Source organism: Syngnathus acus, chromosome 20, assembly GCF_901709675.1.
Source record: "Syngnathus acus chromosome 20, fSynAcu1.2, whole genome shotgun sequence".
In the NCBI taxonomy this organism is placed as follows: domain Eukaryota; kingdom Metazoa; phylum Chordata; class Actinopteri; order Syngnathiformes; family Syngnathidae; genus Syngnathus; species Syngnathus acus.
Genome location: NC_051104.1, coordinates 6,357,056 through 6,381,263, shown reverse-complemented (window position 1 = coordinate 6,381,263; position 24,208 = coordinate 6,357,056). Strand labels below are relative to the sequence as shown.

General features: G+C 41.1%; 1 protein-coding gene and 1 long non-coding RNA gene across 3 annotated transcripts in view; one reads left to right on the top strand and one right to left on the bottom strand.

Moving 5' to 3' along the window:
* Nucleotides 1-13,426, top strand: part of sema5a (sema domain, seven thrombospondin repeats (type 1 and type 1-like), transmembrane domain (TM) and short cytoplasmic domain, (semaphorin) 5A) — a 69,235-nt gene extending 55,809 nt beyond the window's left edge. The window contains exons 16-23 of one of the 2 annotated variants that reach the window (XR_005101305.1): nucleotides 689-914; nucleotides 6,110-6,319; nucleotides 7,244-7,414; nucleotides 7,554-7,709; nucleotides 8,516-8,560; nucleotides 9,448-9,659; nucleotides 10,582-10,814; nucleotides 12,390-12,475. Coding sequence is in view for 1 of the 2 variants with exons in the window: in XM_037279561.1 (XP_037135456.1) it covers nucleotides 689-914; nucleotides 6,110-6,319; nucleotides 7,244-7,414; nucleotides 7,554-7,709; nucleotides 8,516-8,560; nucleotides 9,448-9,659; nucleotides 12,390-12,509 (1,140 nt within the window). In the remaining variant the exon portion in view is untranslated. Of the gene's footprint in view, nucleotides 1-688; nucleotides 915-6,109; nucleotides 6,320-7,243; nucleotides 7,415-7,553; nucleotides 7,710-8,515; nucleotides 8,561-9,447; nucleotides 9,660-10,581; nucleotides 10,815-12,389 lie in introns of both variants that reach the window. The other variant, XM_037279561.1, reaches the window with a different exon arrangement.
* Nucleotides 1-13,752, bottom strand: part of LOC119139145 — a 72,245-nt gene extending 58,493 nt beyond the window's left edge. Inside the window, exons 1-2 of the long non-coding RNA XR_005101306.1 lie at nucleotides 13,467-13,752; nucleotides 4,262-4,356 (exon numbers count right to left, since the gene is read on the bottom strand). This is a non-coding gene — a long non-coding RNA (uncharacterized LOC119139145). The remainder of the gene's footprint in view (nucleotides 1-4,261; nucleotides 4,357-13,466) is intronic.
* Between the last annotated feature and the right edge of the window lie 10,456 nt (nucleotides 13,753-24,208).

Here is a 24,208-nt window from a genome sequence, read left to right as displayed (position 1 = left end):
TTTGATTGTGTAGGTGTACCTAATGGTGTGACCCGTCACGCTACTCTAGCTGCCGGAGCTCTTATCTTATTTTTCAAGGTCTGGCAGTCACTCAAGTCATATTCAGCATAAATAAACAAGACTGCAAGGGGGAAATAGTAGTCGCTCTTCTACTTCCTCTGGCATAGAAATGCCGTGATTATCTTCTTATCACATATAGCAGCACAAATGTTATTTTCTGACCACTTGTCCTAATGGAAGGAAATTTAAGGCCATGCGACTCACATCCTGAGCTTCAGTGATGTGTTTTTCATATTTATAGCTCAATGCAGACAGGGGAAAGAGCCTCATTTCCACCTCCTTGCTTCCTCTGTCCAGCCCTCCTTTCTTTTCCACTTGCCTCTGAACTCCATCAATGACCTTTACTGCCTGCTTTGTTTGCGTCTCGCCATGTTCAGTGAAATGGTCCGAAGGGGAATGTAGCCACCGCTGGCCCCGGCCACATAAACCAACCAGAACCAGAATCAGCTGGCTTTATAGGATGAGCAGCAATGACATATGAAAAAAAAAAGGCTGTCAATAATGTGTCATGTCAAATTTCTGATTGAATTTTCTGACCTATTGTCTGGTGTTTTATTAAGCTTGAGAAACACGGCAATCATTTGTCTGAACTTGTCATGCTTAACAATTTGTCATTTTGTCCCTGCAGGAATACCAGTCATGCAACTCCCAGCCTTGTCCAGACCTGAAGAAGACCACGCCCTGGACCCCGTGGACACCGGTTAACATTTCCGACAACGGAGGGCATTACGAGCAGCGTTTCCGTTACACGTGCAAGGCTCGCATCCCGGATGCCAGCTTGCTGGAGGTGGGCAGGCAGAGGATTGAGATGCGCTACTGCTCTAGCGACGGTTCGACCGGCTGCTCCACTGATGGTGAGAAGCTAGATGTTTCTACCAATATTCTTTGCGTTCAAACGCCATGACCCGAAAAAAAAAACCACTCATATTTCAGCGTCTGTCATTTATCAACACACCAAAGCATCAGACATGTTAATTAAGTTCCAATCCAAAAGCCAATCTTTAGATTATAACCACATCAATCTCTGCCATGATATATAATTCAACCAAAGGTATTGAGAGCAACTTAATTAGTAGTTAGGCTAGAATTATTAATTTTTCGACATAGTCGATCCGTCCAACTATTGCCCCCCCCTTTTACACTGTATGGTTCATACTTGACTTGCAATTATTATTGTTCCACCGGATAAATGACAGCTACTAAACCAGAAACTGGGTAACAAAACCGCATCCAGACTTATTCGATACGCTGCTAAAATAATGACAAACACACAAGCTAATTCTTGCTTGTCGTTTCTATGGACACTAATAATATAATAAAAGCGGTTCTCACTGACTTCTATGTCTCATTCCAGGTGTAATATCTAATAATACTTCTGTCTAGTTTTTTTTTTTTGCAGCTATTCCCATTTGGACTTTCAGAAACAAGTACTTCTCAGCGTGCGTACAAAGAGGCAGCTAATTGGCATGTTGTTAAGTGCAAGTTTTAAGATAGAGGGTGTAAAAAAAAAAATCACGCTGCAGTAGGGGGGAAAAAAAAAAGTGTTGGTGGGAAAACAAGGGCTTAGCATAATGGCTTGTTCTACTTTGAGTTGAGTCTGGGTGGTCCCACATGTCACTAGGATGTTTCTTCTCCCTGCTTCGTTATTCCAGATTAACAGTCTAGTCTAATGTTGTCACGGGTGCATATTGTTGAAGCTGACACTTTTAAATACACCTCGAGGGGTTTGCACTGAGCACCAACGGGTACGTGAGAAAAAAAAAACTTGACGTGAGAGACACCAGGGAGCTTTAACTGATTTGCCTTGTTCCTCATTATCAGGAGAATGTGCGTGCATGCCGACCGACGTATGTGTTTCATTAGAAAATGTCACTAGGTAGAAGCCTGACATCCCATCACGTGCATTAATCACAGCAAGTGACAAAAAAGGACGGCAATGACAAGCCTCTCAAGCGAGGATGCCAACCAGGGCGAGCCCCTCTCAGAAAACCTTTTGAGAACCACAAGAGCCAGGAGGAAATAATAAAAGAAATGAAAATAATGTTTGTTTTCTTTTGGCGGATGGCAATGTAGCCTGAGGGCAAATCCCTTCAGGGATGTTAATTTTTTATTTAAAGCGACTTTGGGTTTTTGAAAAGTGCGATACAAATTTAATGAATTATTATTATTATTAAAAGGGGAAAAATGTGAATGAATTTATTAAGGGACATCATTAAATAAAGGCTGTCTTAATTGAAACATAAGATTTTTTTTTTTTAGCAGACATTCCCCTATTGTGTGTACTCAAGTGGAAAAACAAGGTGTGAATCTTTTCCAAAATTTTACTGTTCATGTTTAGCGATGTAGCACTGAGTAGCGCCTAAAAACTAATCAGGTCGTTTCCTCCCGTCTCGCAAATCAGGCAGGGAAAATAAAATATACGTGCTCGTATGCAAATGGAAATAGATGTTTATGAGCCAATTCCATTCACGGTCAGTAGTGTTTCACGTTTATGGCCTTCATTTTGGTTTCTCATTTGAACCCGATTCATTACGAGCTTTCTCTTTAACGCACTGGCTGCTGGCTGCTCCAATAATCTCCCAACATCTTTGGGAACTCATTTCTCCATCATCACGTAACGTGCGCATGACAATGCACGAAAAGCCATCATTGCTTTTAACTCATTACAATGCAGATCTGTTTTTATTACAGGGAATTTTTAAAAACGTTTCACGGCTAACCGTATATTGTGCTGATTCACATGAATGATCTTAGCTTAATGATCACGATAAATTCATTAGTAAGAACCTGTTATGGCTTCAAGCAGAAATGTCAGAATCGAAGCTTGGGGATCCATTTCATGCTTCATGTTTGACATAAAAGACTCTTTCATTTAAGTATGCTCAGCAAGCATTAATATCATTAGTGCGATTTTTAAGAGATGAGGTCTTTGCAATTAAACTTCAGGTAATTTTAATCAGAAGATACTTAGTTACTCACATAATAGCATTGAGTAGTCATTTCATATGAGAAACGTTGGCACTTGATTAGACTCACCTGCTCAGAATAATTAGACAAGAACCGTGTCAAAAACACAAAAATAGTCGGTATATTTTGCCTTTAAAGAGACACTTGATGTTTTATTATCTTTGTCAAAGCACAATTTTTTTTTTAGACCCTTCTGAAATCTATTAGTTTACACAAATAAATAAATAAATATATATCTTTTGAAATATTTAAACACATTATAACACCTCACTGTTTGAATCCAACAACCTATCTGTCTCAAGCGGGCCTCAAACGTATAAAAGCTTTAGTCGTAAGTCATTCCGGGTGACCCCTTGCCGGCCCGTAGTATAAATGACTATAAAAACTAATATGCCTGTCTCGTTCAATCAATGGAAAGAAATTAATGATCTCGTTTCAGTCGTCATATATAGTAAGGAGTACTACCATTGAACTTAATGTGTTGGAATTAAACGGTGGTATTTTTTTGAATTGTATTCACAAAGGCCAACCAAGGTAGAAAGCAAAGGCATCACTTTGGAAGAGTTTATTCTTTGGTCAGCTTGCTTTAGTGAGCGATGGCTTCATTGTTTCCCCTGGAGAAAGTGTGGCATGTCAGCACAGCAGCAGGCTTGATGCGTTTCACTTGAACTGATGCGCTAAAGGGCCAAGACCCTCTTGTGGGCAACAGATTACTTTTCTCCACAGCAAAGACTTTTTGGACGTACGCCAGTGCTGACTGATGATAAGCGCTGCGCTATCCTTATTGTCTCTGCTTTGTTTTCGTCTTCTCTTCTCAGCCGGCACGCTTGGCTTTTAAAGTACGACAAACTGCACGGGGTTAAGATAAGCGTGCGCTTGAGGTTTTAGGTTATGTTTTGTATTTAATTCACTGTTTTATGTTTTAATATTTGATGTATGACATTTGCTTGGTGGAATAGATCTGGCTAGTCCGATTTTTTTTTTAATCAGTGTTTTTTTTATTTTGGCCAACACTTCTTTGTCAGTTGTTTGATTTTTGGTGAACATTTTCCACACTCCATTTCTCACATTAAGTGATATGAAGGAGAAAAAAAAGACGACATAGGTAGTCGTCCTCCAATATTTTCTGCTTTGTTTGCAATGAAATGATGCCTTTGACTTGAAAAATTGCCTGTCAGGAAGTTTGGACTGTGCCCTTTAATGAGAGCGAGAGAGAAAAAGATTTGATCCTGACCTTTAAACCAAGGCGGAGACTTGTAGCTTGTTTTCTCGCTTTGTTACTTTTTCAGACTGGATGCTTCCTTGGGTGCCATTGGTGACTCCATTTACCTGGGGAGAAGAAAAGCTTGTTACTTGACAAAGAAAAAGCTTTTTTTCTCACTCATTTTTATTCTTTTCATGTTGTTTTATATTCAAAACCATCAAATGGAGGCTCACCTCTGCATTGTGCACTCCAACTCAGACAATAACCTGGACTTTTCAAAAGCATACCTTTTGCTTTATAGCTTTAACGTATTCCCATGAGCATCTGTTTTCAGATAATTTCCACTTAACATCAAATACCGTAACGGTGTCAGCGTTGAGTTACTGTGGAAGTTCAAGTTGAAAAAATTGCGTCGGAGGGCCGACCGTCTGTCAGAAGCTTAGATCAAGCGAGTCTTACCAGGTACCATATAAACAATAAGCCAGCATATGGAGAAGGATTGCTGAGTTGGCATTATGGTTTAACATCCTTAAAGGCAGACGTTGGCTTTGATGGAACCCATATGTGATATGAACCCGAAAAAAACGCAACCCGGTAGAGAAGTCGAACAGACAGGATAGCCGTTCTAACGTGACTACCGCCAGCTGTCATGTTGTTGTTTCATTCTTTGAAGAGCAAAGACGTGCTCGGAATGAAGCGACCTTGTTTATTTCGATATTTCCAGGTGTCCCGTTACTTTTGTACACATACATTTCATTTGTGAGTCCGGTCTGTTCATTACACCCCTGCGCCCTTTCAAGAGTTTTAATTGCTTTCTCTTTGTATGGCTCCTCTGCAAAAAAAGAAAACTTCCCTTGAGGAAGCTGCCGGCTGACAGATTTCAGGTCAGCGCAGAAATTTCCGTAGTTGCACTGTGAGCAACCATAACATTTAATAGCGTGACACACAAACAGGAATTATTTTGCATTGACATGATACGGAAATGGTCATGTTACACGGTTTTGTTTAAAGGTCATATACTAGGTCAATCAATTTTGACGAATGACAATTCTCCCTTTTGCATTATTTCCATGACAATAAGATAAGTAGCCTGCAGTAATGAGATGAAACCTGATGAAGCTGCCCAACCTAATCATGACGGGCAGCCGTTCAATACACGGGCCTCAAATAAGTCTGGATGAAGAGTATCAGGTCACAGCTGCAGGCAGGTCAGCCCGTGGTACTGCGCGCTTAGAATCGATAAAGAGCACACGCTCGGACGGTCCACACGCCAGCTTGTGAGGTGATGAGGCGGTAAGCTGCCAACGTCAACCGTATTTATGTATGAAGAGGTTAGGACTAGCTTGAGGTAAACACTCCGTCTCGCTGACAATACAAGAAGGGCTGGAAAAACAGCGGAATGGTAATGAGACTCATTTAAAAAGACCAAAAAGAAAGATGGTCGAAAAATCAAAAGCCTTGAAGAGTTGATGAAGAATGACATAAAAGTAAGGCAGCAACCTGGCTTTTAAGAGCTGGAGCTCCATTATCGTCTGTAAAAGCAGACAGTGGCCAAGGAAAAAATGACTCATCCGACCTGGACCGTCATTGTAATTTCATCTCAGGTGATTATCGTTCACTCACTCAGACAGGCCGGATGATTCTTCCTTCCCTCTAGTGCTCCATGCCTCTCACCGGCTGCAACAGTTCCACAACGTTGACTAATGCACGAGATGATTATAGTTTAATAAAAGTTTCGCTTTTGGATTCTGTGATTCATTCCACATGAGAGCACTAATGATGAAAACTGATGTTGTTTGATGAACACGAGGCGCTGCACTTAGCTTACTAAATCCATCTTCAGAAACCAGAAAGGAACTAAGCAATTTTCCTTTGCAGGTGAGGTTCTTCATCTGGGGAAGATCTCCGCCCGCACCGTGAATGGTGGCTGGTCCTCGTGGTCTTCTTGGACCCAGTGCAGCAGAGACTGCAGTCGTGGAATTCGCAGCAGGAAACGGGCTTGCAGCAATCCGGAACCAAAGCACGGCGGTCAGACCTGCATGGGGGCTGCCCAGGAGTACCAGGAGTGCAACAGCACTCCTTGTCCTGGTAAGGGATGTCCACTCACCAAATGGAGAAGATCAAGACATCTATTAACGAATAAAGGATTGTGGCGCCAAATCTTCAGTACTCACAAAGTCACAATGGTCCATCTGAAAGCCAGACGCCATTTTAGCCATCTCAGCAAATGACGAGAGACCAGCTGTGATCCTTTGTAGTCCAATCTGATTCGTTTTAATTCAACTCTCGAAAGGAGGAAAACGGATGCCGTTCCGACCTATCCGTCTGGTTTAGAAACAAATGAATCTGTTTTTCCTCACAACTTTGACCAAGATGAGACGATCCGTCATGAAGGGCCAGGAATCGACTTGCGCGTCACTTTGAGATAGAGGAATTACACAAAAAGGCAACTTCTATTACCTGCATAGAGCTGCCAAGCAACAATGGCTTTTCAAAAGCTGTAAGTCTTAATAAAATGGAAAGTCAAATTCCACCAAACTAATAAGTAACATAAGTGGTTTCACAAAAGTAATAAAACCGATGCTGCGATCAGTAACTCGATTGCCGATGGTTCATTTATCTCAATTAAAAAAAGAGAAACGGATGAGTTCAGGGATATCTGGATTTATTTGGAACAGCTGTAGGATGCATACTTTCTGTCATGCCAAAATACACACACACGCAATTTTTCATCATTTCTTTTTCGTCTAAAAAAAAAAAAAGAAAAAAAAGCTTGCAGCAGCTCCTTTTGAACTGCAACATAAATCAGGCATGAGTTTGTGTTCCCGAAAAATCTGATTTGACAGCTACTTCTATATATCTTATTGTTTTGCTTTCTTGAAAGCAAAATTCCCTACCTGCCCTGAATCCTAATCCATTTGTCTGGGGTTGGAAAATTAAAGCGGAGCTTCCTTATATAGTTGGACTGCTGTCTCAAGGTGATACATCTTTTATTTTTTCTGCTGCCTTAAGTGGATGGAAGCTGGTCCTGTTGGTCTTCATGGTCCAAGTGTTCTGTGAAATGCGGAGGTGGACATTACATGAGGACGCGAACTTGCAGTAACCCCCCGCCTGCTTATGGAGGAGACATCTGCCTTGGCCTGCACACTGAGGAGGCACTATGCAACACTCAAGCCTGTCCAGGTACACACACAAGTTCCATTGCTTCTTCTTTTCAGCCACTCTAGACCCTGTGGAGGCTCGCCATGCATGACTAATACATAACCAAGGGCCCACACAAACACTCCACAGCTGTGGGATTTACTCTCATTTTGGTTTGCAGAGAGCTGGTCCAGCTGGTCCCAGTGGTCCCTGTGCGACTCCAGAGGGGCCCAGTTACGTGTCCGTCATTGCGATGTCCTGTTTCCGACTGGAAATCAGTGCTCAGGAAACAGCAGTGAGAACAGGCCGTGCTCTCCAGACTCCAACCTTATACCAGGTACTCATTCATACACTCAAATACTACATTGAAGATCCATCCTTGCTACATAGGCCCAAGGCAGTCGTTTAAATTATGGAATGGAAAAAAAAATAGATTATTTATCCGGCTCTGGGCACTTGTATAACGTATAAAGTGAGATAGATCAGTCAAGGCACGTAATCTTTCGTCAGAAAATAGAAGAAACGGCAGCTTTGTCAAAGTCAAATGTAAGCACATTGTTTTTCCTTAGCCAGTAATATTGACACCTGCTTAGGCAGCCATATCGCTATCGACGGAAAGTAACACGAAAGGCTGATTCGCATTGAATTTTTCCACATGCAAGATGAAACATAAATATCCACGACAATAATTTGAATGCAAAAATGTTACGTTGCAATATTCATGGCACCCCTGCTATTACTTCCATTCATCACAAGCGTGAACAATTAGCTGAATCAAAGGGTTTTAATCATTCAGCATTCATTAGCAAGGGATATAATACTTAGCAAAAATGGGAGAGAATGACCCGTTTTGGTCTATCATCAATCGCCTTTAATGTGAAGGCTTGTCAATTACGGCGCATTGGGAATGTTTTGTGCTTCATTTTCTCTAATGAGGACCTCTACTTTTCATAAAGCACTCCAGGTGCTGCCACGGCCATGATTATAGCTTGCAGACTTTCTCCTGTTATCTTTATCATATTGAAAGCAGCTTTCATCTCAGCATTCGCCAACGGAGGTGTAATTTGTCACGCGAGCAGGGGTGTGTTTGTGCCCGTTCCAGGCCCAATTCTAATACCTTCTGCTATTTTTTTCCTCCTTCAGAAGTCTCCATTGCACGCTCCAGTCAGGAGGAGAGACACTGTGGAGGTAAGAAATGTGTGAGTGTACTTGGATGTGTGAGAGAGAGAGGTGTGCAGCAGTCATTTGCATTTCTATTTAAATTACGATTAATCCCTCTGTAAAAGAAGAATTGAAGGAAAATGCTGATCTGATAATATCTCGGCGCAAAAGTCTGAATTACATGCTAATCCACGCCCACACGCCCTCCAGTAATGCACTACACTTAAAATTCAGATTCAGAAATGTACCTTAGCTACACAGTTACACTTTGAGGAGCTCAATAAAATCTCTTTTAACCCTGTTTACTTGTGCAACAGCTGCAGGAATGCTGATGAAAGTGCTCAGAGTTCATAAGGAACGCACTAACACGCTGGCGTGTGTTGGTAAATAACTGGCAGCTGGCACGCACGGAATGTTAGCTCCCAGCCAAACACCCAAATTGTTGCTGTCACTTATGCCGTGTTTATTTATCTAAAAAATATCTATATTTTAAAGTACCGTATTTTCCGCACTATAAGGCGCACCTTCAATGAATGGCCCATTTTAAAACTTTGTCCATATATAAGGCGCATGGAATAAATAACTCGACGTTGCTCAAACGTTAATGCAATCACAATATAGTAACACTCGAAATTGTGATAACAATAACTCAACGTTGCTCAAACGTTAATATCACACAAAATAAACACGTAAAGCTTACTTTAATAAATTAGTCCTCAACCACGAATCCATATTGGTCCATATATAAGGCGCACCGGATTATAAGGCGCACTGTCAGCTTTTGAGAAAATTGGAGGTATTTAGGTGCGCCTTATAGTGCGGAAAATACGGTATTGTATGTAATATTACATATCAGTGTGATTTGCAGCTCCAGCTATCAACTCCTCCTTTCCATCTTCTTCATCTCCATTCAGACTTCAACCTATTCCACATGATTGCCGTGGGCCTCAGCAGCTCCATCCTGGGATGCTTGGTCACCCTGTTGGTGTATTCGTACTGCCAACACTACCAACAGCAATCGCACGATGCCACCGTCATCCACCCCATCTCGGCCGCGCCGCTCAACACCAGCATCACCAACCACATCAACAAACTGGACAAATACGACACGGTGGAAGCCATTAAGGTCTGTACGGGATATTTTTGCTGTGATGAAATCCACTTCCAGCTGCATGACTCGACTGTCACACAAACACCCGCAGAGTGCTGACGTCCTCGATCTAGCCTTGTTAACAGATTGACAAGTGTTGCCTGCATTTCTTTTCATGTGCTCTTCTGGCGTCTCACTGTGTCACTTTGTTCTATGTCGGAGTCAAACCTCTGCTTTCTCATAATATATTCATACACCTCGGGGCCGTCGGGGAACACTCGCACTGTGTCTTGGAGATCTCCCACTTTTTAGTTGTAGTTCAAGTGTCGGTGATAGCGAAGAAGTTATACCTGAGGTGTCAAATCTCGGTCCAGAAAGTACAACTAGACCTTTCCAGGTAGTTTAATCTCATAAACCTTTTCTATAAATTGTTACCTTGCTCCATTCATCTGCAGCGATGACCTGGAAAAATTGCACATAATTACATAAGACGTGTTTTATAAACAAAAAGAGTGACTACCCAAGGGGCTTTGTTAGGCAAAAGATAATTTGGCTCAGCACAAACATGTCCAAGTCTAATTTCATCAAGGCATGAAGGTGTCAGGAGCGTTCCTCTGTCATGCAATTAGAGTCAGGAGCATAATTTGCTCTGTTCATTTGCAGACGGGGGCGGATATTAATACAGACGGTCCACATCATGTGACAAAAAGAAAGAAAAAATTGAACAGAATGAACACTATTTTTCCTCAGGCATATCGTGCCTGTCTTTCTAAATAGGTTCAATTAAGAATAGGCCTCCTTTTGAGTTTTTGCACGAGCTCACATTTGAATAATAATTCTCAAAGCATCATCATTATCATCATCCAGAGCAAAAAGAAGCAGCGCATATGGTCACATGGTGTCCATTGAAGAATAATGAAGCAAAAGGTTTGGTTTTGTTTCCTTCCTCTCCTTGCAGCCAGACGTTTCGGTTCTCTTGCCCTTGGACGAGCCCGCCATGCACCACCAGCCTGTCTCTGCTAACATGGGGGTGTCTGTGCGGGGCCTGGAGATATTCTACTAACCACTGACCTCGCTACTACATCCCACCTCTCGACCCCGCCCTCCCCTCCCGACAAATTCTCCGAATCTTCCTCTTCCACCCCTCACCGTGTCCCTTCCACTTCCTGTGGCACTTCCTGTGCGCGACAGGTTGGAGTACAGCCTTTAGCCCATCATGCTCAGACCCCTCCCCACCCACCCACCCACCCTTTACCCGAGCATCATGAAGAAGTCGCACTCCTTTCCTCTCCCCTGCACAGCTTGTGAGATGATATTTCTCTTTGCGATTGCCACTATTTGCATGTTTTTGGTTTGTCTCTCGTTTTGTCACGTTTGATGTATCGATGCGTTTTTTTTTTTTTTAAATGCTCCTCTGTTCATCACTAACACCAGAACAGCTTGAAGCCATATTTTAAATGTAACTAATTTGAAGAAATTAAATGGAATGTGACATATTATAATAGTTAAACTAAGAAAGACTTTGCAGTACTTGTAGTATGCCCGAAAAGTTGGTCAACTTTTTGATATCACATGCGGTGTTTGCAAAATTTGTTATCAGACTAAGTGCTAATCTATGGCCACTAAAATGAAATGCCAGTACTTCTGTTGAGCTATTTAAATGGTCCTAATCTTGTTTTAGTTTTTTTTAACGTAATCCAATTTGACATTAGTTTCCCCAAATAATGCATTTGTAGTCCTACTGCAGCAAAAGAGTTGATAATCTTCAGTCTCCATCCAAACAGGTTCTCGATTACATTATTGACACGGTACATTTTCCAACACATTACTTTGAGTGCTCGATTCTTCGGAATCAGACAATCTTTCAGTCAGCGCTTTTTAGGTGCAAAAAGTGCTCATTAGCACTCGAGCACAGCTGTGAAGGAGTCGCCAAGGGGCCTCTTTCACAGAGATGCAGTCCAAGTGTCCCTATAGGCCTACAACGTGTTGATTACAATTCTTTGCGTACAAATCACATCACGGAAATCAAGGCAAATAAATGCGACGACAGCGCCTTCCTTCCCTGTCGATGTCTCTATGTGCAGTATCTTCAAATGTTCAATGACACAAATTGATCACATAGAGCTTATCAAATTGCTGATGTTGTGCTGAGCTCCAAAGCGGAGTCGATTTAACATTCTTTTATTCTCATGATAGTACCAGAATGTTACAGAAATGGCTGATGCTGGTTGTTAGAGATGACAGAGACCAAAGTAAATAGTTTTAACCAAGCGGTGGACGTTCCTTTCAACCTTGTTCCCAATGCCCGAGTATTGCTTGTTTTTTTTTTTTAATATATAATGGATGTTTCATTTCATGCCTTTCAGTTGCTTGACTTTATTTTGTAGGGCCACACTGAAAAGAATAGGGACAAGATTAAACTTGACACAATTAAAAAATGTGGCTATGAGGAAAAGGTTTTGTTACGTATGTTAAAAAATGGAAAACGAGAAAAAAAGCAGTAAGTGTACAACATTGAAATTACAATAAATCCATTTTATTATCTTTGGTTTTTATGAAACAAATATATTGAATATATATTTTAATGTGAAAATCTCTTTCATAAAATCCTAATTGAAGGAGAAAAAAAATTTTTTTGCTTACAATGTGTCTTTTCAGTGCAGCCCCTAATACACCTTCCCATTTTTGAGCTGAATAATTATTTAATCACGATTGAGAAAAAAATGAGAGCAGACTAATTGGTCCTTTTCTCGTTTCCTCATGCAGGCCTTCAACAAAAACAATCTGATTCTGGAGGAACGGCAAAAGTACTTCAACCCACAGCGCACCGGGAAGACCTACACCAACGCATACTTCACCGACCTCAACACCTACGATGACTATTAAAGAGGAAGATGTTCCCCCCCCCACCCCCATCCTGACTGAATTAAATTGTTGCATATATATTGAGATTCATAAAACCACGCGTCGGGCAGCTCCATCCACTCTGAGACTCTGGCAACGAAAACACGTTGCCATGCCAACAGGGGGAGCGGCCCACTCTCAGGTGCCTTGCGGTACGTTTGGAAAGCTCAGTTCCCTTTCTGGGAAACGGACGACTGGGTCTCCCACCAACCGACCGACCGACAGCTCGACAAACACGAAAGGGGAATCGATTTTAACTTTCCTGTGACTCTGTGAAAAGTGCTGCATTTCTAATGAGGCACATCAAATCTGCTTTGCATGACTCATCTGACGTTTCAGTTTGCATGACAGCATTCCATTTTCTTTTTTTTTTTTTCTTTTGAAGATAACTCGCAAGAATCAGGCTGTAGATATTTGAAGTCAAGCTACTTTTTTTGTCTGTTAGACTCATGCAACAAGTGATTGATACAATTTAGTTTTGTAATTATTTTTTTTATATATTTGTCTTAAATATTCAAAAGAAAATTCTTTGTGTATTCTGAAATGTAACTGGCAGTATTCACATTAGCCTGCACCAGTTCAGTCGCAGTACTTTTTGTATTTTTTGTAAGAAAAAAAAATGTTAAGATAAGAGTGTTTGCTATTTCTTTTTTTTTTCTTTCTGTTTTTGTATTTGTGGGAGCAGGATGTTTATGGTATTTACTGTACAGTGTAGCAAACACTATCCTTGCCAACTGGAGAGCTACCCGTGTATACTGCAAAATAAAAGTTCAGTCATCCGGAAGAGACATTTTTTGTTCGTAACCAAATATTAGGTTATTCAGTGGTTCAGTTGCAACTAACTCTTTACATGTCTGCTTGTGTTGCTGTGCATAAATTAAAAGCTGATTCAGACACGATATACTTGTTAGTGTTGAGTGTACTTTGAGTTCCACTTACTGTGTTTCTAATGTTGTCAGCGGCAGGCGAGGGCAAGATGAAAAACAAAAACTAAATTAAAACAAATTAAAACAAAAGAGGCAAGCAACTTGTGCATGATCAGAAACACAAGTCCAAAAAAAGTAAGCCAACAAATATGCTAGAAACTTGTCTTGGACAAACAAACGGACATCAACTACATGTGGCATGGACAATGAACAAACAGAAGTGAACGAAAGCAGGAAACTAAATACAAACAAATTGACAAGGTAGCAAGGAACACCTGAACAAGAAACAAAGAAGCCGATTGGCTGACACAATGGAGCAGGTTAATGAGCACAGGTGGACACAATACACAGGAATACAAGGAAAAGATAAAACTACATAATGCCTATATGTATATTTATAAAATTTTCATATTTACTTATTGGTATTTTTTTATTTGATGGTAAGAACTAGACTCCTCAAAAGTAGTTTGATATGATTTCATGAATCTGAGTATTGAAATGAACATCTGAGATAAATTTGATATTTAAATTTGATATTATTATTATTATTGCTAGGTATTGTTATCTTTTGGGAGAATGTACAAAATCCAGTCAACCCTAACCCAATTGTCCCAAAACTTCAGCAATAACCGTAAGTCTTGCGGAGCCACCGCAGCGACAAATCATAGTTGTGGAAGGAAACCTGAAGGATATAGTAAATACGGTGTGGCAGCAGGAAAAAAATAGAAGGAGAGAAAACGGGAGGTGGGCGCTGTGTGAGGTTGAAACCCTAATGTGTATGATGGTGCGTAATACCACACACTGTGATGTTTTCCATCAACCTTCAACCTGACGTCCCGTCTCTGCTCAGAGGGTAATGGAAGGGGTGTCATTAATCACCCTACTGTTTGGCTGACTGCTGGGGGGACAATAGGGGGAAGGTGGGGGGGTGCTGATCCAGCCCGATGTACAACCCATCTCCATCCAGCTCCGCAGAATCAATCTCTTCTTTACCTTGACTTCATTGTGGTTGCCTGAGAAAGCAATATAGGCACCAGTCAGTGTGTGTTGGAGCTTTTTTCTACGAGTGTTACTTGGCCAAATGACATTTTCCACTTTTACCTCCGCACTGACACTTTGATGAATCATTAATGGAAAAGGCATTTTCACAACATTCACTCACACAGTCTTTTGGCATCTTCCAACGTATTAGCAACCGACAAGGGATATGACTTTCTTCAAGGAGACACATTTGGGACTAGTAAAGGTCAGTGGAGAAGATGTCATCGCGCCGTATGTGTATCGCCATGTTTCTTTAAAGGTTTCTGGGGAGGTGCCATTAAATGATAGTACATCAGACCTGTCTTTAATTTCTGCCATTTTACTATTCTTTCCACAGATTAAATATGATAGAGAATCGACCATCTCCGTGCACACATTATTATTCTTGTCACACAGTGTGCAGCTGGCAAGTACTTTGACTTGCTGTTTACCCGGCATGACTCCAAAGAGAGCCTGTAGTGAAACGAGTAATACTTTTCATATTGTGGGGGGGATGCATTTTGTCGGAGACATATTGTCAAACGTATGGCCCGTGGGCCAAAAGAGGCCTGCTAAGGAATTCAAGTCGACAAGCTGTTAGAAAACAGCTGAAGTTAGGCCTTGGATGTGACAATTTGACTGTAGGATGGTCCATCATTCATCTGGTTGGATTGACTTAGTGGGAATGAGCTGGGACAAGTGATGGATGCAGCTGCTGATTAAACAAGGCAAAGTCATATGTGTGTCAAGCACCTTCCATAATTATAGAAGAGATCATTTCAAATCAAGAGAGCTCTTTAATTGACAAGTTTGGCACCAAAGCAAAAATCCCACGCAAAGTAGTTAGTAAGTTGTCTACGTTGTGAAAAGGAATAAACATTAGCACAAACAACAGCTACGAAGAATGTCCTCCTCACAATTCTTAGGTTCAGCTATCCATATTCGTATTATTGTTGTATTTTGGCCAAAGTGTTTTGCTTGCCCTTCCCAAAAATCTCCCACCTGCCCCTGCTTTGTCCAGAAGGGCTCGCTCCAACTGATATATGCAGGTCGATAGGAAGTTGGCACGACATTGCGGGCTCAGCCGTGCCAGGCTGAAGAATGATGAATGTCACCCTGAGCTCTAATGTCGCTTGAGAGATGCCACCGCCGATTCCACCTCGAGACATCTGGAATCCCAGGTGCTGGTCTGGCATTGCAGGTCGCAGCTGCAAAAAGCCAAAAGGAACACCAGCCAAAACCCCACAGAAGCTTATCGGTACCCCCGTAATGCTTTATGGGCCCATTCACCGCAATCAAAGCGGCTATTCAGGTGACAAGCCAAGATGGCGGATATCGGCACGCTCCAATTAGCCTCGGTTTCCCGCCAGGTTCCTCACAGGCCTCTCGATTCTTCTCATCAGGCTCAGCTGCTTTGGCTCGGCTCTCGCTCGGTGCTTTCAGAGCACGGGGAGAACAGAAACGCTTTGTGGGGATCGCCCACAAAGACCACCAAAGACTCATCGTGGCCCGTTCAGGTGCTGCAGTCTCTTTCAGTGCTGCTATGTTCATCCAAAAGCACTTATTGATTAAAACGTGGGCCGAAGGGAGTTCTTGGAACACAAGATCGTTTTTCAAATTAAAAATTGACATTGAAAACTAGCATTTCAAAGAAGAATGAGAGAAATGTTGCATTCGTTGTCCTTCCAACTCATCAAGAGAAAATAATGCACCTAAACTGTCCTAAGAATCTGCAAGTAGAATTCTGGTCATATCAATGAGCGCTCACTTCGTGCTGTGGATTATGATGATGCGCAATAAAGCCTTCTCTGATGGAGAAATAAAAAATGCATTATTCAAGTGATGGGCAATATGAACAAAAGAGAAAATTACAGCTAAAATGAAGGCAAAAGTTTTATCCAGGAGCAACTACTGGATAGATGGATGGATGTTTATGTAAATGGAATGGCCTCTATCTAATCTGCATTGATGTATGACCACTTTGATCAATTAGCCAGCAAAATGTATTCCATCCAGTTTGGTGCACACCAACGACCAACCTTGTCACTAAGTGACTGTCTTTTATTACTTTTCGTAAAAAGCCTGTTTGATGGAATAGCGCGTCACTTCATAGAAGGGTTCACGGTCCCCCTTGGATGAATTGAAATTGCCCCCCCCCCCCCCATAGCACCACCAGTAGGTCGCATATTCCAATTTGACCTGAGAAATATCAACATCTACAAGACTGATTGCTTCGGTATTACATTTGTGTCCCTAGATGATCCCGGATAATCAGTGAGGCAGCTGAGCAGTCGCTACTGATATGCAAATTTTAAATAACATTTAGCTCATCGCGTGGGGGGGGGTAAATGGCTTTGATGTATTGTTTTCTTTACAAATTCCCACTCATAATAATCCTGTTTACTAGGTATTGTGTTCAGATGAGTGTATCCTTTATTCATATTGATTTATTTAAAACTAATGAGCAGTGTAGAAAATTGATGGGTGGAAAGGAGGTAGATAAAAAGATTTGACAAATCAAATTTAGCATTTAGGGATATGACAACCGGAGGGGTGGAATTTGGACAAATATTTCCAGATTTTGTGAATCGGCGTTGGTTCTGTCTCATTAGCGGAAGAGCGGAGGTCAGAGTGACTGTTTCTCCTCACCTGCTGGATGACAAATGAGCTTTTCACAAATCACCGCATGAGTAAAATTGAAGTGGTCGGATATTGGAAAACAAAAGGAACTTCTTTGCTATCTTTTCCTGTTTTACACGCCGGCTTTCTTTGTCTCACTTGTATTCTAGGATGTGCAATTGAATATCCCTCTAGGGTGTAGTTTGTGATTAATGGAAGCACTTTGGCATACTTTAGGCGGTGAACACGCACGGGACTTGAGCTTGTAAGAAAATTGATTATCTTTAACTAGAAAACAATGCAAAATGAGGAAATGTAATGACTGGATACATGTTGAACGCCGCATTCATTACAGATTCCGAGATTGCAATCAATTTGTCTGCGCTAAAATGCGGCTGCTTTTTTTAGTGAGTAAAAGATCGCATATAAAATGGTCTAAAATCAAATGTAAATGCTTTTAAAACATTTCTTAAAAAGGCCCGACGAGGTAATATTGACATGAAACAAGCCCAAATTGGAGGAAAAGGATACAAGCAAGGATATAAGACAATATTTACTTGGTTGTTTCATTTCACACTTGATGGGTGGGCAAGCACTCCACAGAAAAGCAATTATTACGTTCAGACAGAATTCAACAACTATTTCACGTATATACACAACACTGTATCAAAATCAACAAAATGAAAGTAGCTTTCTTTTGATATGACAATGGACATTACGTTATCAAAGGTGATAACAAATAATCCATCGACTTGTTTACAGTTAACTATTAGGGCGCATGCTTTACTGGCCTTCTTTAACCAACTCCTCATTTCCTTACATCATTAAATCCATCTTGTCTACTAATGAGCCTTGTGATGAGCTATTGATCTATGGCAAGAAGATACAAGTAGTAAATGGACGAAAATAAAAGATTTGCCTAAAGTGGTAGTGGGAAGTAAAGTGCAAATGCTTCATCGCCGTTCAGTGTTTTTTTTTTTTTTTTAAATGAATCGGTATTTGTATATTTGTATCAAAATAAGCTCATTATATTTGACCTCAAGAAACAAAAATCACCAAGAATCATCTTACTTGGCAAAACTTCTCCTTGGCAGTTTGATTTGTTATTAATGATGACGTTTTTTCGTTTGCAGATGAGGTCGGGATAAATTATGAGCACGGGTGAGTAATGAGGGTAATTAGGGTGGAGGTTGTCCTATCGTAACCTCTGCACTACCACTTTCTCCAGCCCTTTAAGGACTTTGGACTTTGACTTTGGCGAATGGAAGGCAAATGAATGAAAGATTAATAACATCCATCCATAGTTTGTGATGAAGCTATGATCATTAGTGAAGCTTCCCACTTGGCTGGACTGTCATTTATTCATGTCGCTATGTGTCAAGAAAGCAAAATAATAAAAAACGATGACAAGCAACCTGAGCAAAGACCATCAGTTCAAACTATATTATATTATATTATAACTTCATGTATTGATTGATGTATTTTATTTAAAAGCTGTCATTTTGGTATTAGATTAATCTGTTGATTATTTTGACGATTACACGATGAATCAGATTTTAAAAAATTTAATTTCCATCCTTTTATTCTAAAACATTATTTTAAATTCCCGGTGCAGAAAAGGCATTATTAATTTGAATATGTATTGATTTGACCAGGTCTTGAAACCTCGTTTGATAACCAGTTATCAAAATATTGTTTTAATAACCGATGAGTTGTCAATTAATTGATGAATCAATATCCTTCTAGTGCATTCTTAACTTTGTAAATACAAAAATCTCGTCTTCTCTTGTGCATGCAGGGGTGCCTCGTGCAGTTCGTGTCCGGATGCGTCCTGCTCCGTAAGATTTGCAAGGTGTTCGAATTTGATCCCTCCCGGAACAAATTGAGACGCAGCACACCTGCAGTGCTCAGCAGTCCAGCAGCTCAGTGAGGCTGCATTGTGCTGACCAGAGCTCTCACACACACCTACACAATGGACCTTTATTCCCAGGTGCTGCACAGCACCGAGTCATCATGCATTCCCTACATGTAGATGTGTATCAAAATGTATTTTTGTCCATGCAAAATGTCAGCAACGAGAGTCCAGGATGATGCAGTATGGGTTCAGGACCAATAAACACCTCTGGGAGCTAACCGGGGTGTTTTAAGTTCATCGGCTTGATGTTGCAAATCCCCTTGACACACACACACACACACACGCAAAGCTTGTTTTCGGCCACCATTGCTTTCACCTTGTTTCATGATTAAATTGACTTTACGTCGGGCGCTGCAGCTCAAGGCAAAAGAACTCACTATGAAGAGAAATTGCCTTTAACCAGTGATGACGGTCAAAGTGGTAAGTTTCACTTGGAGCACGTGTTCGTTCCAGTCTCTTTAATTTGTTTCTTAAAGTCGCCTCTCCGATCTGCTTTTGATACAGCTGTGACATTGCGGCGTCCTCAAAGTCTCGGCGTAATGGGCATCATAATGAGCAACGGACGCACTTGCAAAACCAACACAAGTACTACATCAGCAGATTTGTGCTTCGAGCTGACTCGCATTACACACGCTTCGACCATTTATTCTTCAACCCCTCGGCTGCTTTCAATGCGATTTGTATCAATTTGTCCTCATTTGGACTCATCCTGTTTTAGTGGCGTGAAAGCAGAGATGCGGACCAGTGCGGGAGAGAGGAAGGAGAAGGTGAAAGGTTTCTTTCCGTGTCGCGGGAAGGAAAGATTGCGGCCTGCAAAACGAAATGCCAAGCAAATGAGGACGGATCAGGGGCCGGAGAGTTAGCCACCCCGAGCCGCCATTACAAAGACGGATAGGACTGCTCATCGTGCGAACACCTTCATGAATACACACTCAAGGTCACATACATGGATTAGTTAGGATGCTGGCCTTTTGAGAAATAGGGACATTGAATGGATAGAGAGCCTCGAGAGAAGAATAGATTCAGTATAAAACATATCTGAATACACAGGTGTACCTAATGTAGAGTCCCTAGTGTGTGGCTTTCGTGCAGTCTATGCCAATGATAGATCAAACACACATTCGGTTTTATTTTCCCCCCATGGCTCTTTCAATCACCACAAAGTAGTGTGTGACTAGAATACATTCCAGTAATGTTGACTTCAAACCAGAAGAGGATTAAAGGAGCAGACTTACGCAGCGAGCTGAGTGATAGATACATTTACAGTATGGAATAACGCAAGTGGTTGGTAGGCCAACAGCGTGGTAGCTATCAAGCCTTTCATTACAATCACAAGACATCAAGCAGTTCTCAGGAGGTCGTGTTATTATCGAACCCCGCCGAGGGGAAATGGAGGAGCAACGGGGATCATCTTATTCGCTAAGTATAATGGTTGTTGTGAACTGCAGACCTGATATTACGGCTTGAACAAAAGAGGTCAGCATTAGTATGGATGCATGCATGTGTACTGTCAACATTTAGGAATGTCCACAGTGCAAGTCTCACCACACTCAATCTGTTCCCAGGAGGACGGCTTCATATTTCAATTAATTTCTAATCAAGCCGGGAGCAGCAAACGTGAGGTGATTTGGCCTTCTCGTCCATTGACGCTCTTATCCCTTCCGCTTCCAAGTCGCATTTGGAGGGAAGCCAAGATGAAAGCAAGCCTTTTTTGTTTTAGAGGTCAGCCGTTTGAGGTGTTAACACCCACTGCGACACACTCGGCCAACTGTCACCTCACAAAGTAAAGCCATGTTAAGGTCACGCAGAACACTGGGAATGATCCTCGAGTCATAATGCTCCAATCACGGGAGTTGTGATTTTTTTCCTAATATTATTCACACCCTTTCTGAATACCCAATGTTATTAAAACGCTAAATATTATGCTTGAAAGTAACGGAATGAATTTGTATATAATGTGCTCGCACAAAAATGACATCAAGGACATCATATAAATATATATATACACTTATACGTCCTATGTTGTGAAGCCTACTAATAAAATGATTAATAATATGAATTCATACGGTGACATTTCCCATTGCTGCCGCTATTGCCATTGCTACATCTCATCGGGGACATTAGTCATTCCCCTCACAGTGGGACAAGAGAAGAAACAACATCCTGAGGCCACAACTTCTGCAGCAATAAAGGACAACAAGCAGCTGCAAAGCGCCGGGAGAGCACTTTACATCAATCCATTAGGAAGCCGAGACGCAGTAAGGGTGAATAAATGTGCACAGTGTACACAGAAAGGTGGAGCACAAGACGCGAATTAAGACAAAATGAAAGAGTCGTACAGGAGGGTTGAAGCAATGAAGAACACAAGCCCATGAGGCCAATGCTGGGAAGCAGCGGGACTTAATTAGGAGGGAGAGATTCGGCCTGTTAAGAAAAAAAACTCACTTTACGACACATTTTTATAGTAAACAATGACCAAGAGGTGCAAAAGCCGAAATGATCATTAATTGTGACTGTAATCAAATGACAACATCATGGCTACAACATTGGTGGTAGAGACGACGTTTCAAGGTACAATGAACATATTGATTTACATTGGCCTAATTGTTGGACTCAAATCAGATATTTACTAGAACTACTTTTTTCAGAGCTAAAATGACCCAGGGATGTTCCTTGTTAAGGTTACAAAACAAGGTAGCACCAAAAGCGACAAGCCATTTATGCCCCAGTAAGGCACAATTGTGTCACATATAGTACTCAATGTGCCACTTTTTGAAAGTTCCCAAAATTGGAACGAGAAAAAGAATGCCTGCGACATTTATTTCCGATCCAACAATGGCTTCTTCTTAATATGGATAAGAATCAGACAATTGCGTGGCAAATCGGTTGCAACCCATCATTGCAAACAAGATGAGTCTGCGTAAAGAAAAATAACATGGTACACATTTCTAAAAATAAAACAATTTATCTGTAATGAAAGCAGGTAGAAGTATGTTTTTGCTTTACCACATTGGCTTTTGGGTTTCAGATGATCAATACTTGATAAATGGGCTCCAGAATAGAGAAAATACATTTAAAGAGACTGTGACTCCAAAAAAAAAAAAACTAAATTGTCATTGGTAACTTGGATACGCAATTTTATTCAGTGTAATTGTACTACAATGTATTTTTTACTGCTGGCACAATTCTATTCCGGTGCAGCCGGCTTTGCGGTTTTCCTCTCATCTTCTCGGTAAGTAGCTTGGAAGAATTCACAGTTACTGTAAAGACACTAACAAATGGCACCCATAACGTTTACTGCTTCATGTTAGGCTTTACTTGCAGCAATCAAAGATGCCCTGTTTCTTTCAAGTGGTCATGCACATCAAAGTGTGCTCAGGAAAACAAACTCAGACCACGCCAGGAAAGTCAGCCCCTCATTTATTAAACCCCGGTGGGGCCAACCAACGGTGGGTGGGTGGGCACCACCATCAGAAAGGCCAATTAGCAAGAAACCCATTGTGGGCACATAGAAGAGGCTAAATGTTAGAAGAAAGAAAGTTGCGGGGTTGAACACGCCAACATCAAAACAAGACTGGAGATTTCAATCGAAGTTTACCTGTGAGGATTTCTCAGAGATAATAAAAACAAGATGCAGCAGGGTGTTTTGTTCTTTCATGCTGAACATTTCAACATGTCATCAAGCCCACAAAAGGAGAAAGGTTGAGATGCCCTGTTGTGAATGATCAATAAAGCGCAAAGGTGGCTTGATGTGGGCGGCATCTTTTCTTTTTTTTACAATATCCCCTTTCATAGACAATATAGTCCAAGCCAATAAAAAGTTTACTAACATTATGAGATTATCTGAGATACATATAGCCATTCATCCATATTTTATAATGTTTATCTCCATTCAGGGACAGAATCGGCCTTCAAAACACAAGAGAAAACATTAGCCAAGCTATTCACTCGCTATTGAAGAGGAGCGTCATTTAGGAATCAAAAGAGAGCAACCTTGGTGATGACTGAATTGCCAGAAAACATTTAATTACGCGAGTTGGAAAGTCAAATATCAGCGTGATACGTCAGCGGCTTTATGAGTTTTATAGAGGAGAGAGGAATCGGAATTGTTTGGTCATAAGGAGCAAAATAAAAGTTTGAAAAAAATAAAATAAAATCGATCACTCCAGTAATTTGACTGGTGACCCTGATGTTACGGTTCTTTTGAGACTTTTTTGTTTACTATGCGACTTGTGTCTAAACAAATCAGCTGCTTATCTTCCCTGGCATCCTCTTAAAAAAAAAGAAAAAAAAAATGTCCTTCATCCGCTTGCATTCAGTTCCCCATTTGTTCAGTGCTTGTCTTTGTGCTGAGCATCAAGTGTGATTGACACTTTGTTCAGCATTGAAATGGAATTTCATTGTACATCTGTCCTGTCCAAGAGGAAGACAAATACGTCTTTGGCGGCTTCGTCCTTCACTCCACATAATTGCTTTTGTTCACAATTTAGCATTTCAATGCATACGTGTACAACGCGTGTGCATGTAAGGAGAATTAGGCAGCACTTGGTGTCGAGCTTGCATGTTTTGCCCTCCCCTCGAGACAAGGAGTGATTAAGAGACTTTGTAGAGCTTAGTGGTCGTTTTACACGGTGATCCTGACATACTGCTGTTAAGAACTCGTCTTATTATACCACCATGGCTTGTTTGCATTTAACCTACCAAGCATAATGTTGCAGCTTGACACAAATAAAATTAGGTTACTCGCTGTTTTTGCTATCATTAAAAAAAAAATACCTGCATATTTTTGAGAGCCTGAGCAGCTTAGAATAAAATAGTGTGACAACTGTATGAACCTGATACCTTGTATAAGTACAAATATTTGTTGCAGACCTTGAGGAAAATGGATTAAAAGTGTGCAGGCCGGGGTGACCTTTACACAAACCATCTTGCAACATCTTAGTACCTCTGAAGCCAAAGAGAGGATGATTGACACAAGACAAGATTGGCAGAAAAGTTCACGTGTCAACTTTAGCTGGACTATTTATGTGTCCATGAAGAGAGCATTTTCAAGTTTTATGTTTGGCACTTTGTTTTCATGGTTTAACAACGATGCTGCGTCTGCTTGAAAATGATTCACCTCTTGGAATCGATCTCATTGGATTGTCGAGGGGAACAAAATGGCCGCCCAATGTATATCAAAAGTTTGAGGTCACTTAGAA